Genomic DNA, 13,757 nt, shown 5'->3' on the forward strand with positions numbered 1-13,757 from the left:
CTCCCCGCGCTGGGGCCGCAGCAGCCGCCCAAGGACCGCGGCGTGCCAGGGGCCCTGCTCCCCGCTCGGGGGGCCCGCGCCTGGTGCTGTGGCACGGCGGGGGGACGTGCATGCGGGGCGAGGGCTGCACGGGGCCTCCGGCGTGTCCCGCAGCGGTAGCAGGGCCGGTTTCACCTGAGCCCCAGAAGATCCCGGCGGCAGCAGCCAAGGCAGGAAGAGGCCGCGGAGGGGGGAGCAAGGGAAGGAGGAGAGGCCGGCGGGGGGCTGGCGAGGGAGAGGCCGGGGAGGGGATGGGGCTGGCAGCCAGACAGCGCCGACATCCAGCTGCACTCGCGCGGCCCCGCAGCTGCGGCAGGCGCCAGCCCCGGCCGCATTCCTGCCCGCTGCTGCCCTCCTTCCCCCTGGGCTGGGGCGGTCGCAGGCGGCGCTGCCCGCAGCACTGCCAGGCCGCAGCTGGCACATCCCCACTCAGGTCCAGCCCAAAGGTCCCGCGGGGTCGGGACATGCCGTGCCTCATGGTGCCCCACGGCTGCAGTGCCCCATGGCTGCGGTCCGCCGGACCAGCTCCCTCTGGGCCACCCACTGCCCGCCCACCCAAACCCAGCCTCCATCCCCGCATGCCCCTCGCCGCCCATCTTCCCCCCGCCCGGGGCCGCGCATGTGAGATCGCGTGGGAGCCACGTGCCGGTTCATTCCCAGCCACTACGGCGGCCCGCCGGGACCGTGCTCGCCCCAGCCTCATCGCCGCGTGCCACTCGCCTGCGCGTGGGGCAGGGCAGCCCCCAGCCCTGTGCACTGACCCCACACCCCGCCAGCCCTGCGGTGACCGTGCCTAGTCCCGGCACCCACCGGCACCGTGCTGCGGGCTAGGAAGCCAGGCCCGAGCAAGGAGAGGCGGCACTTTGGCACCCAGGGGCTCAGCCCTTGGCTGAGCCCTGCTCCCCACGCGGCCCTGGGCAGAAAGTTTTGGGACGGGTCCAAGGACAACATCAGGATCACGGTTCTAGCTCCGTCCTGGCGCAGGAGCCAAACGGGGTCCCCAGGGGGGGATTCCCGGGGGTCCCTGCCCTGCAGGCCCACTGCACCTCGCCGTGCAGCAGAGCCGGCCAGGAGCTTGCCGACGGGGGCGGGGGGGGCAGAGCAGAGCCCCCCCGGCTGCAGCCACAGGGACCCGCCTTGCCAAACTGCACGGTGCTGCATTTTGTCCCAGCTGGAGCCATCCCCAGGCGCACGGCCCCGGTCCCGCAGTGCCGGGGTGGCCCCGCAGCCGTGCAGCCAGTCCCCACGGTGAGGCCGTGCTTCATCCAGCTCCACGGGGAAACGAGCAGCTCCTGCCACCACCGCCAGAGCCAGAACCGGCAGCGCCAAGGAGCCCAGGGGGCCCAGCCCAGCCCTGCTCCCAGCAGCGGGAGTGCCACAGCAGAGGCGAGCCCCCCGACACACGTCCCCCGGTGCCGTCCCGGCCACTGGCGCGCAGCTCCAGCCAGCTGCCCCCCACCGTGCACCGACTTCGGCCGGGCCCCGGCGGTGCTTGCGCTGGATGTAAAGGAAAGGTACGGCGGGGTGTCAAGTGCACAGTGCTGGCACACGGGCCGTGCCGGGCGGCCAGCCCTCCTGCGGCCGGGGCAGGATGCAGCCGGGGAGCACCTGGTGGGTGCCGGTGAGGCGAGGCGGGCTCTGGTGGGTGCTCTGCAGAGTCCCTAGGCAATGCCGTCTCTCGGGGGGGGCTGCAGTCCCCTGGGGGGGACTCTGTGCTGCCCCAGCCCTGTCTCACCGCCCGGGCGGCAGCAGTAGGCACTGCTGTGATTCCTCCCACGACCTGGGCCCGTCCCGGCCCTGCCCTGTGCTGGAGAGGCAGTGCTGGGCACGGTGACCTGCCTGCGAAAGCAGTGGCCGGCTCCTCCTGTGGTGTGCGGGACCCCCGGCGCTGCCCCCAGTGCAGGCCCACAGGATGGCCCCCTCCCGGTCGGTACTCAGCCCGTCCGGCAGCATGGGCTGGGGCCAGGGCTCCATTCTGTTCCCCACGCTGCTGCACGCGCCCGGCACGTGAAACACTGGTGGGGCAGCCGGCTTGAGCGACGCTGGGGGGCGGGGGGCAGCGGGGGTCCCCACTGCAGAGACAGGAGTTGCCCCCAGCATGCATGGGGACAAGGCGAGCTCCTCGCGAGCCACCCCCGCCGCTGCAAACCCAAGGCAGCCCCGCCACGGGGCTCAGCAGGGTCCCTGCACCACCGAGCTGGGGGACGTGGGGCCCGGGGCAGCGCCAGGGCTGCAGGGACCCCCCCAGGGCACAGCTGGCACCCCAAAAGCAGAGCAGGCGCCGGAGAAGTAGGGATGCAGCCCGGGTGTGAGCAAGGCTGGTGCAAAGGGCTGCGAGGGGGATCTGCTCCCCCCCCCCCGGCCCGGCGCAGGGGTGCCGGTGCCGCAGCCCCTCGCTGGCTGCAGCCCGCTCGGAGCTGAGTCATCTCCCCGTAAATCACCCCGCTCCCCTTCTCCCCAGGGCTCGGCCAGGCGCGGGGCTGCATGGCGCGTCCCTGATGCGCTGTGCTCCTGCGCCGCTGCCAAGCAACAACCCAGAGGGAAACCACCGCCGAGGAGGAGAGCTGCTGCATGACGCAGTGCTGGCTCCACGGACGCCGCGCCGGGTCCCAGCTCCCGGCTGCACCGGGCCGGTGGCAGGGTGGGAGCGGGAGCCCCTGGCAGCCAGGGGAAACCGGCCCGGTGGGGTGGGAGAAGGCGGGTGCAGAGACCCCCCGCCTTGCACAAGAGCTGGAGCTAAGACTCGCCGGGTCTGTGCCGAGAGCAGCCGGCACCGGCGCGACCCACAGTGCTGCGGGTGTCGAGGGACAGCCTCATCCTCCTGGCCCTACAGGCAGCGTGCATCCCTTCGGCAGAGGTGACCTCCATGCGTGGCCGCGGGAGAGGCAATGCTGCGTCCCGGCGGGGTCAGACCAGGACAGCGCTCAGCCAGGCGCGCTCGCAGCCAGCCCACGTGGGTCGCTGGCACCCCGGGGACTGGCACCGGCACCGGTCCTGCTTGTGAGGGTGAGCCGGGCTGCACTGCAGGCGCTGGTTTCTCCCATGGCTCTTCCCTGCAGCCTGCCCTGTGCCGCGGCCCCGCACCCCGCTCTCCAAGTAGACTCTGCCGCGCGCCTCCAGAACCGCACCAAAACACGGGGTGGGCTGCCGCGGCTGCCTCCCGGGGGCCGCCCTGCCGCCTCGCTCACACTCCCGGTGCCAGCGACCCGCACGGGCGGGCTCGGCCACACGCACCCGCTCCGGCATAACCCGCTGCGGGGGAAAAGCACCCCTGGTTTACTCGTCCCCCCCAGCCGTACCAAGAACGTGCCGCGCACTTCCCAACGGACACACGGGTCGGCTCCTCCAGCAGCCAGGAGCGATGGCCAGAGGACGGGGAACACCAGCACGGGGACCAGCCAGGCCTCACCCAGCGCGGGAGGCACGGCACAGCCACCACGGCCGAGCCAGCCTGGAGGAACTCAGATGACCCTGACCCCGCGCTGCCTGCAGCGGGATGGCGTCCAGCTGGCTGCCGGCCCCAGTCCCCACGCCTTGACCAGGGCAGGCCCTGCCTCTGCGCCCGCTGGGACGCTTCTCCTCTCCACAGGAAGAGCGATGCCGTTGCCGGCACCGGCAATGGGAGCAGCCACACCGGCCCGGTGTGTCCTTGTGTGGCGGGGACACCAGGGAGCACCGAGGACGAGGTCAGAGCCTGCCACCCGCCCCGGCTCAGGCCTCCCCAAGCCCGGCGCAGCCCCTTGCCCTGTCCTGCCCTACATCCGCGCTGCACCCCCAGACCCCGGCCCGGCCCCGGCTCAGCCCCGCTCTGTCCCGCAGCAGGCAGGGCGGTTTGGGGGGCAGCCCTCCTCACAGAGCCGCTCTCCGGCTGGGGAGGCAGGGGGGACACGTACCGGGGATGGGGGTCCATTCGCTGGGCCCACGAGCCCCTCGCACGATGCCGCGATGAGAAGGCGAGCGTGCGCCGTGTGCTGCCCGGCACAGGAGGTGTTTGCGCCGCCCGGCACAGCAGGGGTTCGCTCCCAAGCCCGAGCATTGCACATGGGGAGGCAGGAGGAGGCGCAGGAACCCCTGAGCCCCCGCAGCAGGTGGGACCCCCATGAGGGGGGAGCAGGACCGGCACGAGGGCTCGAGCTTGGCAGTGGTGAGGCTATGGGACCACCTCTTGATGCACGACCCACGTCCCCCTCCCACTGCCACACAGCCCAGGACGCGCACCCGCCACCCACCCCATCGCCACCCACCCAGCCCCAGAGCTGGGGCAGCCCCCAGCCTTGGGGACGCCCCCCCAACTCTGTGCTCTCTGCCATCACGGCAGCCCCCTCCCTGCAGCCGGGCTTGCCCCAGCCCTGGCCGCCGGCGGGAGGTGACAGCAGGTCTCCGCTTCCCCGTCCCCTCCCCGCGCTCCCCCACCGCCAGGAATAGCTCAATCCATGCTAATCCTGGCCGCGGCTCAGGGTTCCCCCCGCCCGGCTCCGCACTCTCCACCGCGGCGAGGGGGGAGCGGGGCTGGTGTGCGGCGGAGGGGGCCCCGCACCCCCTTTTCCTGCATGCTTGCCAGCCAGGGTTGGCCAGGAGCGAGCCAGACCCCCGGAGCCCACCGGTGCTGCTGCCCCGGCACCGGCAGGAGCAGTGCCGAGCCCAGTGATGGGGATGGCCGTGGCGCAAGCAGGTCCCCCCCAGCAGCCCCCCACCTGCCGAGAGCCGGCAGAGCCGCAGCAGGACCCTACCTTGTGCGTGTCGAGCGCCTCGCGGTTCGGAGCGGGGCTGCTGGCGTCGAGGGTCCCGCTGGACGGCATGGTGGGGAGCGAGGGCGGGCGCCTGGGACCGTCGCCTCTTCAGCACCAAAGCGCACCCCGCCGCGCTCCGGCTCTCTGCGCTGAGGAGGGAGTCCGGGAGCCGTCGCCCACCGCAGCAGCCAGCCCCTGCGTCCCGCCGCCTGCCTGGATCCTCCTGCCCCTGCGGGAAGCAGAGAGGGCCGGGGTGAGGGGGGAGCGCCGGCCCCGCCGCCCCTCGCCTGCCGCACCGCGCCCTGGCCCCCCGGCAATTATTAACACGCCACAACCTTGACTCAGCCGGGCTGGGCTGGGCTGTTGTCCCCGGCATCGCTCCCGGCAGGCGGCCGAGCCCCGGCCCGCGCTGGCTGCGGGGTGTGCGGTCTGGGGTGCAGGGTGCATGGTGCTGGCTGCAGCAGCGCGGGGTGCACGGTGCAGGGTGCACGGTGCTGGCTGCAGCAGCACGGGGTGCACGGTTGCATGGTGTGGTGCGGGGTATGTGGTGCACGACGCACAGTGCGGGGTGCGCGGTGCATGGTGCACAGCACGGGGTGCCCAGCGCACGGTGTGAGCTGCACGGCACAGGGTGCACAGTGCACACTGTGGGGTGTGTGGTGCACAGTGCGGGGTGCAAGGTGCAGGGCACAGGGTGCGCAGGGTGCACAGCGTGAGGTGCACGGCGCAGGGTGCGGGGTGCATTCTGCAGGGCGCACGGTGCAGGATGCATGGCGCGGGGTGCATTCTGCAGGGTGCAGGGTGCACGGGGCAGAGTGCGGGGTGCATTCTGCGGGGTGCACAGCGCGGGGTGCAGGGTGCGGGGTGCGCGGGGCGGGGTGCAGGGTGCAGGCAGGGCCCCGCGGGGCTGCGGAGGAGGCGTCAGCCCCAGCACCTGTTGCTATGGCAAACGCTGCCTGCATTAGCCATGGCCGAGGCTGCTGTTGCCTTTGGCACCGGAGCTGCAATTTGTTTCTAGAGCTTTCCAGCCGCAGCCCGTTCCCAGCCGGCGGGGTGGGGGGCTGCCGGGCGGGCAGGGCCGCTGCTGCTCGGAACAGAAACTCAAAACCCGACACGTTCCTCCCGTCCCCATGGCTGCCTGCAGCACAGGGCTGCCTGCGGGGCTGCCTGCGGGGGTGGCCCCCGCCGGGGCTGCAGCCTCCCCCGGCCCCGCAGCAGCACCGCCGCATGCACGGGGACCCCCGGGGGCTCAGGGTGCTGGGCCGGGGGCAGAGGGCCGGAGGGTGGGAGGTGGGTGGGAGCTTGGCCGTCCCTGCCCCAGCTCCCCCAGCACGGCCCCTCTCACAGGCAGGGCTGGGGTGGGACGTGGGCAGGGGGTGCAGGCAGGGGGGGTGGGATGGCGGTGCGGGGTGGGGGTGCGGGCTGGGGTGCAGGGTATGGCTGCAGAGTGCAGGCTAGGGGTGCAAGCTGGGAGTGTGAGATGCAGGTGCAGGATGCGGGCTGGGGGTGCTGGGTGCGGGCTGGGGGTGCTGGGTGCGGGATGGGACCTGGGGGTGCAGGATAGGGGTGTGGGATGGGGGTGCAGGACGTAGGATGGGGATGTGGGGTGCGGGCTGGGGGTGCAGGCTGCCCCCCCTACCATGCACAGCCCCGTGCCAGCCGGTGGGAGCTGGGGAAGGGCTTCCCCGTCCCACTCCTTCGGCAGCTCAGGGAGCCCCCGGGGGGAGGCCCCGTCCCTGGCCCCATCCCGGGGCACCGTCCCCGCCAGCCCTCTGCCGCGCAGGGCCTGCCTGTGCCTGTTCCCCGCGGAGCCCCTTCGCCCCTGGCCCGGCGCGCTCAGCCCCTGCCGCTGCCGGCCTCTGCCCTGCGCCAGCACCCTGGGCACTGTGGTGCCCCTCGGCAAGGGGCCGGGGCCGGCACCGGGCACCCACGTGCTGCCGCTTTGGGCACCCATCTCACAGCTGCCGTGCTGCCAGCACCACGGCACGGGGTTCGGCACAGCACGGCATGCCGTTCGGCACGGCACGGCACAGCACGCTGTTCGGCACAGCATAGTGTAGCACCTTGGCCCCGCGTCCCTCCCTGCGAGCTGCCTCCCCGGGGTGCTGCTCGCAGACCCGGGGCCGGTGGTGCCCCCTGCCCTGCCCGTGCCCCCCGGAGCCCCCAGCCCCGCTCCCTGCCGCGCTGTGCCTCGGCAAAGCCCCGGCTGCGGGCATGGGAGGACACGTGCCGCTAGGAAGCACCCGGGGACACGCCGGCTGCACCCAGGCACCTCCGCGGCAGGGGCGCCCCAGACCCCTGGGGGGGCCCCCCCCGTGCCCAAAGGCACTGCGGGGTGCTGGTGTCCCCGGCGGCCCCGGCTCCCGCTGCCCGGGGCGTCCCTGCCTGCACTGCCCTGCAGCGCTGCCGCCGGCGCCTGCCTGCACGTCCCCGCAGCCCTAGAAAATGGCTCGGCCACCCCCAGCCTCCCAGCCCGGCCCCACCGCACTGGGATCCCTCCAGCAGCCCTGGGGAGGGAGGGGGGGGGGGCGAGACCCCCCCGGCATCCCCAGTGCCCGGGGAGCGCGCGGCCGCAAGCCGCCCTGCTTGGCGCTGCCGAAGGGCCAGCTCGCGGGCTTTGATTTGCTTCCAGCAAACATGGTCTCCGAACGCACTAAAAATAGTTGGGCTGCATACAAACCCCGCGGCAGCCCCGGGCCGGCGGCCGCCGAACAAAGACGGGGAGAAGCCGGCGGCACCGGCTGCCTCCCACTCCCCCGGCCCCACCGCTGGCACCGTGGGGCGAGCACGGTCCCGCCGGGAGGGTATGTGTGGGTACCACCGCGGCCCCCGGCACCGGCCCCGCTCCCCCGCGCTCTTACCCGGCCGAGGCTCGCCCACCGCAGTGGGATGGGACGGGACAAGGGGCTGCGGCACCGTGCCCCCGCGCTAGGCCGCCGAGACCCTCCTCCCGCAGCGCCGGGGCATCCCTTCACCGATGCGGTGGCTCGGTGGCGGCGGCGGTGGTGCGGGGGGGGGACAGACCCTCGTCCGGCGCTCGCCGCCGAAGCGTGGGGAGGGACTCGCCGCGTTCCCTCCTGCCTCTCTATTTAACCGCTCGGGCTGACCTTACGGCTGACAGCGAGCGGGGGAACCGGCGGCCCCAACCCGCGCCGTGCCGCTCCCGCACGGCAGGGCCCCGGCGAGTCACGCTCGCCGCACGGCAGAGGCGTTTCAAAGTAGGTTACCTGCGATGGATGGATGAGACACGCGGCATTGACAAAAAAAAAAAAAAAAAAAAACCCACCAAAAAAATAAAAAAACCCGCCTTTTTTATATTTAGGAACCTCGCTGGCGCCCGCCGTTGCCGTGCCGCAGCCGGGAACCCGCAGAAACCCAAACGGCCATTTTAGGTGACGGCGAGCGGGGTCCCCGACAGCCCCCCCATGCTGGCGGCGGGTGACACCTTCACCGCAGTTCCCCCCCCCCCTCCTGTCCTAACGTGACCCCACGTGCAGCGTCCCCCAGCACGGTGACACCCACCGGGTTTGGACAGGGTCCCTCGTGCGTCCCCACTGCCGAAGGCAGTGGGGACGCACGAGGGACCCCGTCCAAACGCCTCTCCCGTAACAAGTGCCGCAGCGTATTATTATTGTTGTTGTCACTTTGAGTCACCGCCACCCCCGGGCAGCCGCGCTCCTCCTCCTCCTCCTCCTCCTCCTCCTCCTCCTCCTCCTCCTCCTCCCTCCCAGTGCCAGGGAAGAAGTTCAGGACTGACTCAGAGGGGACAGGAGCCGTGGCCGTGAGTCACCCCCCACCCCCTGAGCCCCCCACCCCTGACTCACGGTGGGGCGCTCCCCCCCACCCACAGCCCCCTCCCCCCCCCCCCCCCCCCCCGTGGCGTGGGTGCTGCTGGCAGGGGCAACCGGGGACAGGGCGGGCATCCCCCGGGGGGGGCCCAAAATTTAGCCGAGTGGTGGCAGCTCCCCTGCGATCGCCTCTGACAGATGGTTGCGCCGAAACCACCGTTGCGGGCAAAGCGTTGACCTCATCCCCCGTAATTATAACTTACAAGCAAAATATTTGGCCACGCTGCTCGGGGGTGCACGTGGTGGGCAGGGAAGCAGCCGCCTGCCCGGCCACACGTGCAGTGGGCTCCTGCCCTCGCCGCAGCCGCCCGGGAACCGCTGCCGGGTCCCGCCGGGGTTTCGACGAGGTGAGGTGCCGGCAGCAGGCACCCTCCGTTCCCAAAAATAGACCAGGCGCGGAGGGGGGGGGACCCCAGGTCAGTTGGCACCACCGAACCGGCCCCGTGCTGCGCCCCGGGGAGCGATGCACTGCCCCGCGCTGCTAAGCCACGCCACGAGCAAACCGAAACACAGGCTGCAGCCCCAAACAGAGCCAGATCCTGCAAAGCGGGAGCACTAGCAAGGGCCGGGGTCAGACGAAGCTGCCCGTGGGACGGTTACGCGCGTGGGAGACCCCAGCACCAGGACGTGGTGCCGTTTTGCAGGCGGGACGGTGCAAACCCGGCGGGGTTCATGAAGGAGCCGCAGCCGAGCTCCCAGAGCTCCGGGAACGCCTCGCAGTAGAGAGCCGAGGAGCTTGACGTGCTCAGCTTATCGGGGGAAAAAAAAAGGCCGAGAGATGATGCGATTATGGTGAGCAAGTGCCTCTGCGAGCGGAGCCCCGGGCGCCACGGAAACCCTCCAGCTGGCAGGGGAGCAGGGCCGGGAGCTGAGCTGGGGAGCCGGGGCGATTCAAACTGGCAAGCAGGTACGGGCTTTGAACTGGGAAGGGCGGTTAACCGCGGGAACAGGCCCAACCGGTGGCGGCGCGTTCCCGCGCGTGCCGAGCCCCGCGGCGGGAGTGCGGTGGGGAAGCGGGACGGCGGCTCAGCTCGATGCCCCTCCTGGCCCTGGCTGCCAGGTTAGGTGAGTTTTCCCGGTGCGGCCCCACGAGTTGCTGCCCCACGCCGCGACGGTGACACTGGTGGGAGTCCCACTCCACAGGTCGGTTCAGCCGGCGTTGAAAACCCAAACCAGCGCGTGGCCTCGAGGGCAAGCGGGTTCCTGCAGCAAACCAGAGAGCAGACGACATCTCCATCCCGGTGAAACCGCACACCCAAACACTGCCGGCTCCTCCCGCGAAGCCGGAGCCGCCGGGGCACGTGTGCACCTGGCACACGCACACACGTGGCGGCGGCTACCTGGCAAGCCCACATGCTTTCCCCTCCGGGTGCTGCAGGGTGCCGCGCGCTCGCTTACGGCCTAGCCTGCCCAGGGCAGGCAGACAGCGGCGCAGGCAGAGCCCGTGGGAAGGCGTCGGGCAGGGACGCGCAGATGTGCAGTCCTAAAAATACCCGTACGAAAACCACCACCTGAAGGTCCCCGAGCGGCCGCCCCGGCACGGCATGGCAGCTCCGCGGCAGCCCCGGTGGCAAAGCAGGGGCAAAGCGGCGGCTGCCGCTGGATTTCGGGTACGGACGTCACCCGTGCCCGGCAGCTCGGCGGTCACGTAGGCAGCCGGTGAAACGCCTGGGCCGTGGCCTCGCCAGCCGGCAAGCAGCACGGGCACCGGCATCCCGCCTTTCCTCGAGAGGCGGCAGGCACTGCGTGTCACGAAAAGAGGCTCCCGCTAGGAAGTTTCGAGCTGACTCAGCACGAAAGGCCAGTGCAGGCGCGGGAGCTGCCGGGAGCAGCCACCGGGTACGACAACATCCACTCCCCTCCGGCTCCCCGTGGCCGCCGGCTATCGAGGGATTTGCTCGGGGCTGGTCCGGGTCTCCCCGTCCGGGTCTCCCCATCGGGGCGGGCGAGGGGCAGCCCCCCCGGCGCGGCCGAGCAGGATGCGGGCGCCCCGCCGTCACGGCCGGCTCCTGCCACCGCGCACTCGGTGCAGCAATGCAAGCACCGAACGCCAATCCCGTGGTGACACCGTCTACGTCACACAAAGGGAAGAAATAAAGAAAGAGGAACTGAGCGAAGAGGAAAATTTCATTTGCCCACAGGTTCGCGCACACGAACACCCGAAAACGAGGGGGGAGAGAAAAAAATAAAGAGAGAGGAAAGGGGGAAGCGAGCGGGCGGCCCAGCTGCGTCCCCGCCGGGGCCGGGGGAGCCGGGGGAGCCGGAGAGCGGGCAGGCAGCGGGCCAGGCAGCGCCGAGCGCCCTGCCAGGCCTCTGCCCCGCGCCGCCCCCTCCCCGCCCGGGGCTGCGGCTCTTCTCCTTCCCGCGGGGGGATGTTTTTGGGTGCAAAAAAATAAAACTTTTGGCAGGCGCCATCCAGCCCGATTCCTCCCGGGGCAACTCCGCTGCCGCCCGAGGGAGGGCAGCGCCGGGCCGGGGGGCTGCGGGCAGCGACCCCGCACCGGGGCGGGCGGGCGGACGGGGGCGCCCCCCGGCTCTCCGGCCCCCAGCACCCCCGGCGGGGGTCTCGCCCCGGGGGTCTCCGCTGCCAGGCGATGGGATGGGATGGGACGGGACGGGACGGGACGGGGCGGGGGGGACACACGGCGGTGACACCCCCCGGGGCGGCCTCGCAGCCCCGGAGCGGGGAGCGGGAGCGGGCCGGGGCCCCGCGCTGCCCTTCAGCCGCCCGGCGCGGCGCTCAAGGACACGGCGGCGCCGCGGGGCGCGGGGGCCGGGCCCGCCGGGCCGCGCCGCCGCCACCCCCGCCCGCCGAGCGGGGCCGGGCCGGGCCGGGCCGGCAGCGGGGGCGGCCGCGGGGGGCCGGGGGGGGGGGGGGCGCGGCGCGGGCCCGGCCCGGCGGGTGGCGGCCCGGCCGCTGCCATGTTTTCCTGCTCGGCGCTGGGCCCCCCGGCCCGGCCCGGCCCGGCCCGGCCCCGCCGCAGCCCCCGCCCGCCGCCGCGACGCCCCCGGGCCGGGGGGGGGGAGGAACGACACCGGGGCGGGGGTGTCCGCGGGCGGTGCGGGCCGCCCGCCGGGCTCTGCGAGCCGGGCCGAGCCGAGCCGAGCCGAACCGAACCGAGCTGAGCCGAAGGGAGACGAACCGAGCCGAACAGAGGCGAACCGAGCCGAGCCGAGTCGTGCCGAACCGAGCCGAGTCGTGCCGAGCCGAGCCGAGGCGGGGGGTGCCGAGTGTGTGTGTGGGGGGTGCCCCGTCCCGGGGGTCCGCGGGGGCCACCCGCGTCCGCGCCGCCGCGGGGCCGTTACCTGGGCCGGTGCGGGCCCGGCGCGCCGTGCCGAGCCGTGCCGAGCCGCCGCCGCCGCCGCCGCTGCGCTGCCCGGCGAGGCCTCCTCCCGCAGCGCCGCCGCCTCCACTGCAGCACCGAGCCGCGCCGCCCGCCGCCCGCCCGCCGCGCGGTCCTAGCGCCCGCCGGGCCGCGCCGAGCGCAGCGCAGCCCCGCCGGGCCGGGCCCAGCCCCGCCGGGCCGAGCCGAGCCGGGCCGGGCCAAAACAGCTGCAGGCGGTGTCGGGCTGGGCCGGGCCAGGGTGCTCGGGGCTCGGCTGAGCTGGGCCGGGCCGGGCAATGCTGGTCCTCGCTGAGCTCAGCTGAGCCAAGCTGTGCTGTGCCGTGCCAAGCCGTGCCGTGCCGTGCCAAGCCATGCCGTGCCATGCCAAGCCAGACCATGCCGGACCAAGCCAAGCCAGGCTGGGGCCAAGCCAAGCATAGTCGAGGGCTGTGCAGTATCAAGCCAAGCCGGGCTGGACTGGGCCAAGCTGAGCCAAGCCAAGCCAGGCTGGGTGGTACAGTGCCAAGCCGAGCTGAGCTTAACCAGGCTGGGCCAGACGGGGTCGAGCCAATGCGGGTCATGCAGTGCCGAGCCAGGCCACACCACAGTGGGCCAACCCGCGCTGGACCAGGCCAAGCCAAGCCAAACTGAGCTGCACCATGTCGTGCTGGGCTAAGCTGGGCTGGGCCAAGCTGAGCCAAGCCCAGCAATCCCGTGTGGCGCTGGGCCAAAGCCACCCCGAGCCGGGCTGAGCCCAGCATCTCTGAACCGTGCTGGGCGGCATGGGGTGGATCCAAGCAGTGCTAGCCTGTGCCGAGCAGTGCCGTGCCAAGCCAAGCAGTGCCAGGCCATGCAGTGCTGAGCCAAGCAGTGCCGTGCCCAGCTGAGGAGCACCAGGCCATGCCATGCCAAGCTGTGCCATGCAGTGCCAGGCTGCGCAGCGCTGTGCAGTGCTGAGCTGGGCCATACAGGCTGGCCAGGCCGTGCAGTGCTGAGCTGTGCGCGCCGAGCTGAGCCGTGCCACGCTATAAAGACCATTGCCGAGCCAAGTGGTTTCATGCCGTATCGGGCCATGCAGGGCCATGCAGTGGCGTGCAGTGTCAACTGGAGCAGTGCCATGCCAAGCTGCACGGTGCTGTGCAGTGCCAAGCCAAGCAGTGCCATACACTGTTGCACAGAGTCAAGCCACACAGTACTACGCTGTGCCAAGCAGTGCCAAGCCAAGCAGGGCCATGCAGTGCTGTGCCATGCAGCGTGGTGTTGAGCCGTGCCATGCAGGGCTAAGCCATGTTGAGCTGCAGAGCCAAATTCTGCAGTGTAGCACCGTGCGGTGCAGGTCTGAGCCGTGCCCAGCCGTGCCATGTGGTGTGGTGTCTACCTGTGCCGAGCTGCGCACTGTGACGCTCACACTGAGCTGTGCCGTGCTAAGCCATGCCACGCTGAGCTGTACCTGTGGTTGGGAACCATGCTGAGCCGTGCAGCGCCATGCCAAAGCAAGCCACGCTGGTCAGCGGTGAGCTGTGCCATGCGGTGCCAAGCTGTGCCGTGCAGCACCGAGTGGAGCTGTGCCGTGCCAAGTCATGCACTGCCATGCCGAGCCACGCCAGCTGCGTGCTGCAGTGCTGAGCCGAGCCGTGCAGTGCAGAGCCAGCCATGCGGTGCTGAGGCATGCTGTGCTGTGCCGTGCCAAGCTGTGCCGTGCAGTGCGGAGCCGTGCCGTGCAGTGCTGTGGGGACCTGCCCCACAGCTTGCGCTGTGCGTCTTGCAGTGCTCAGCCACAGGGACCACCCTGCAGTGATCCATGGCAGTGCCCC

The 13,757-nt window shown here is 72.1% G+C and overlaps 1 protein-coding gene across 2 annotated transcripts in view; it reads right to left on the minus strand.

Annotated features, from left to right (window-relative positions):
* Positions 1–7,692, minus strand: part of DNMT3A (DNA methyltransferase 3 alpha) — a 49,107-nt gene extending 41,415 nt beyond the window's left edge. For both annotated transcript variants that reach the window (XM_076332450.1, XM_076332449.1), the window contains exons 1-2: positions 7,631–7,692; positions 4,770–4,998 (exon numbers count right to left, since the gene is read on the minus strand). In XM_076332450.1, coding sequence (XP_076188565.1) covers positions 4,770–4,838 — 69 coding nt within the window. In that variant the 5' untranslated portion in view covers positions 4,839–4,998; positions 7,631–7,692. The remainder of the gene's footprint in view (positions 1–4,769; positions 4,999–7,630) is intronic.
* Between the last annotated feature and the right edge of the window lie 6,065 nt (positions 7,693–13,757).

This window comes from Aptenodytes patagonicus, chromosome 3, assembly GCF_965638725.1.
Source record: "Aptenodytes patagonicus chromosome 3, bAptPat1.pri.cur, whole genome shotgun sequence".
NCBI classification, from domain to species: Eukaryota; Metazoa; Chordata; class Aves; order Sphenisciformes; family Spheniscidae; genus Aptenodytes; species Aptenodytes patagonicus.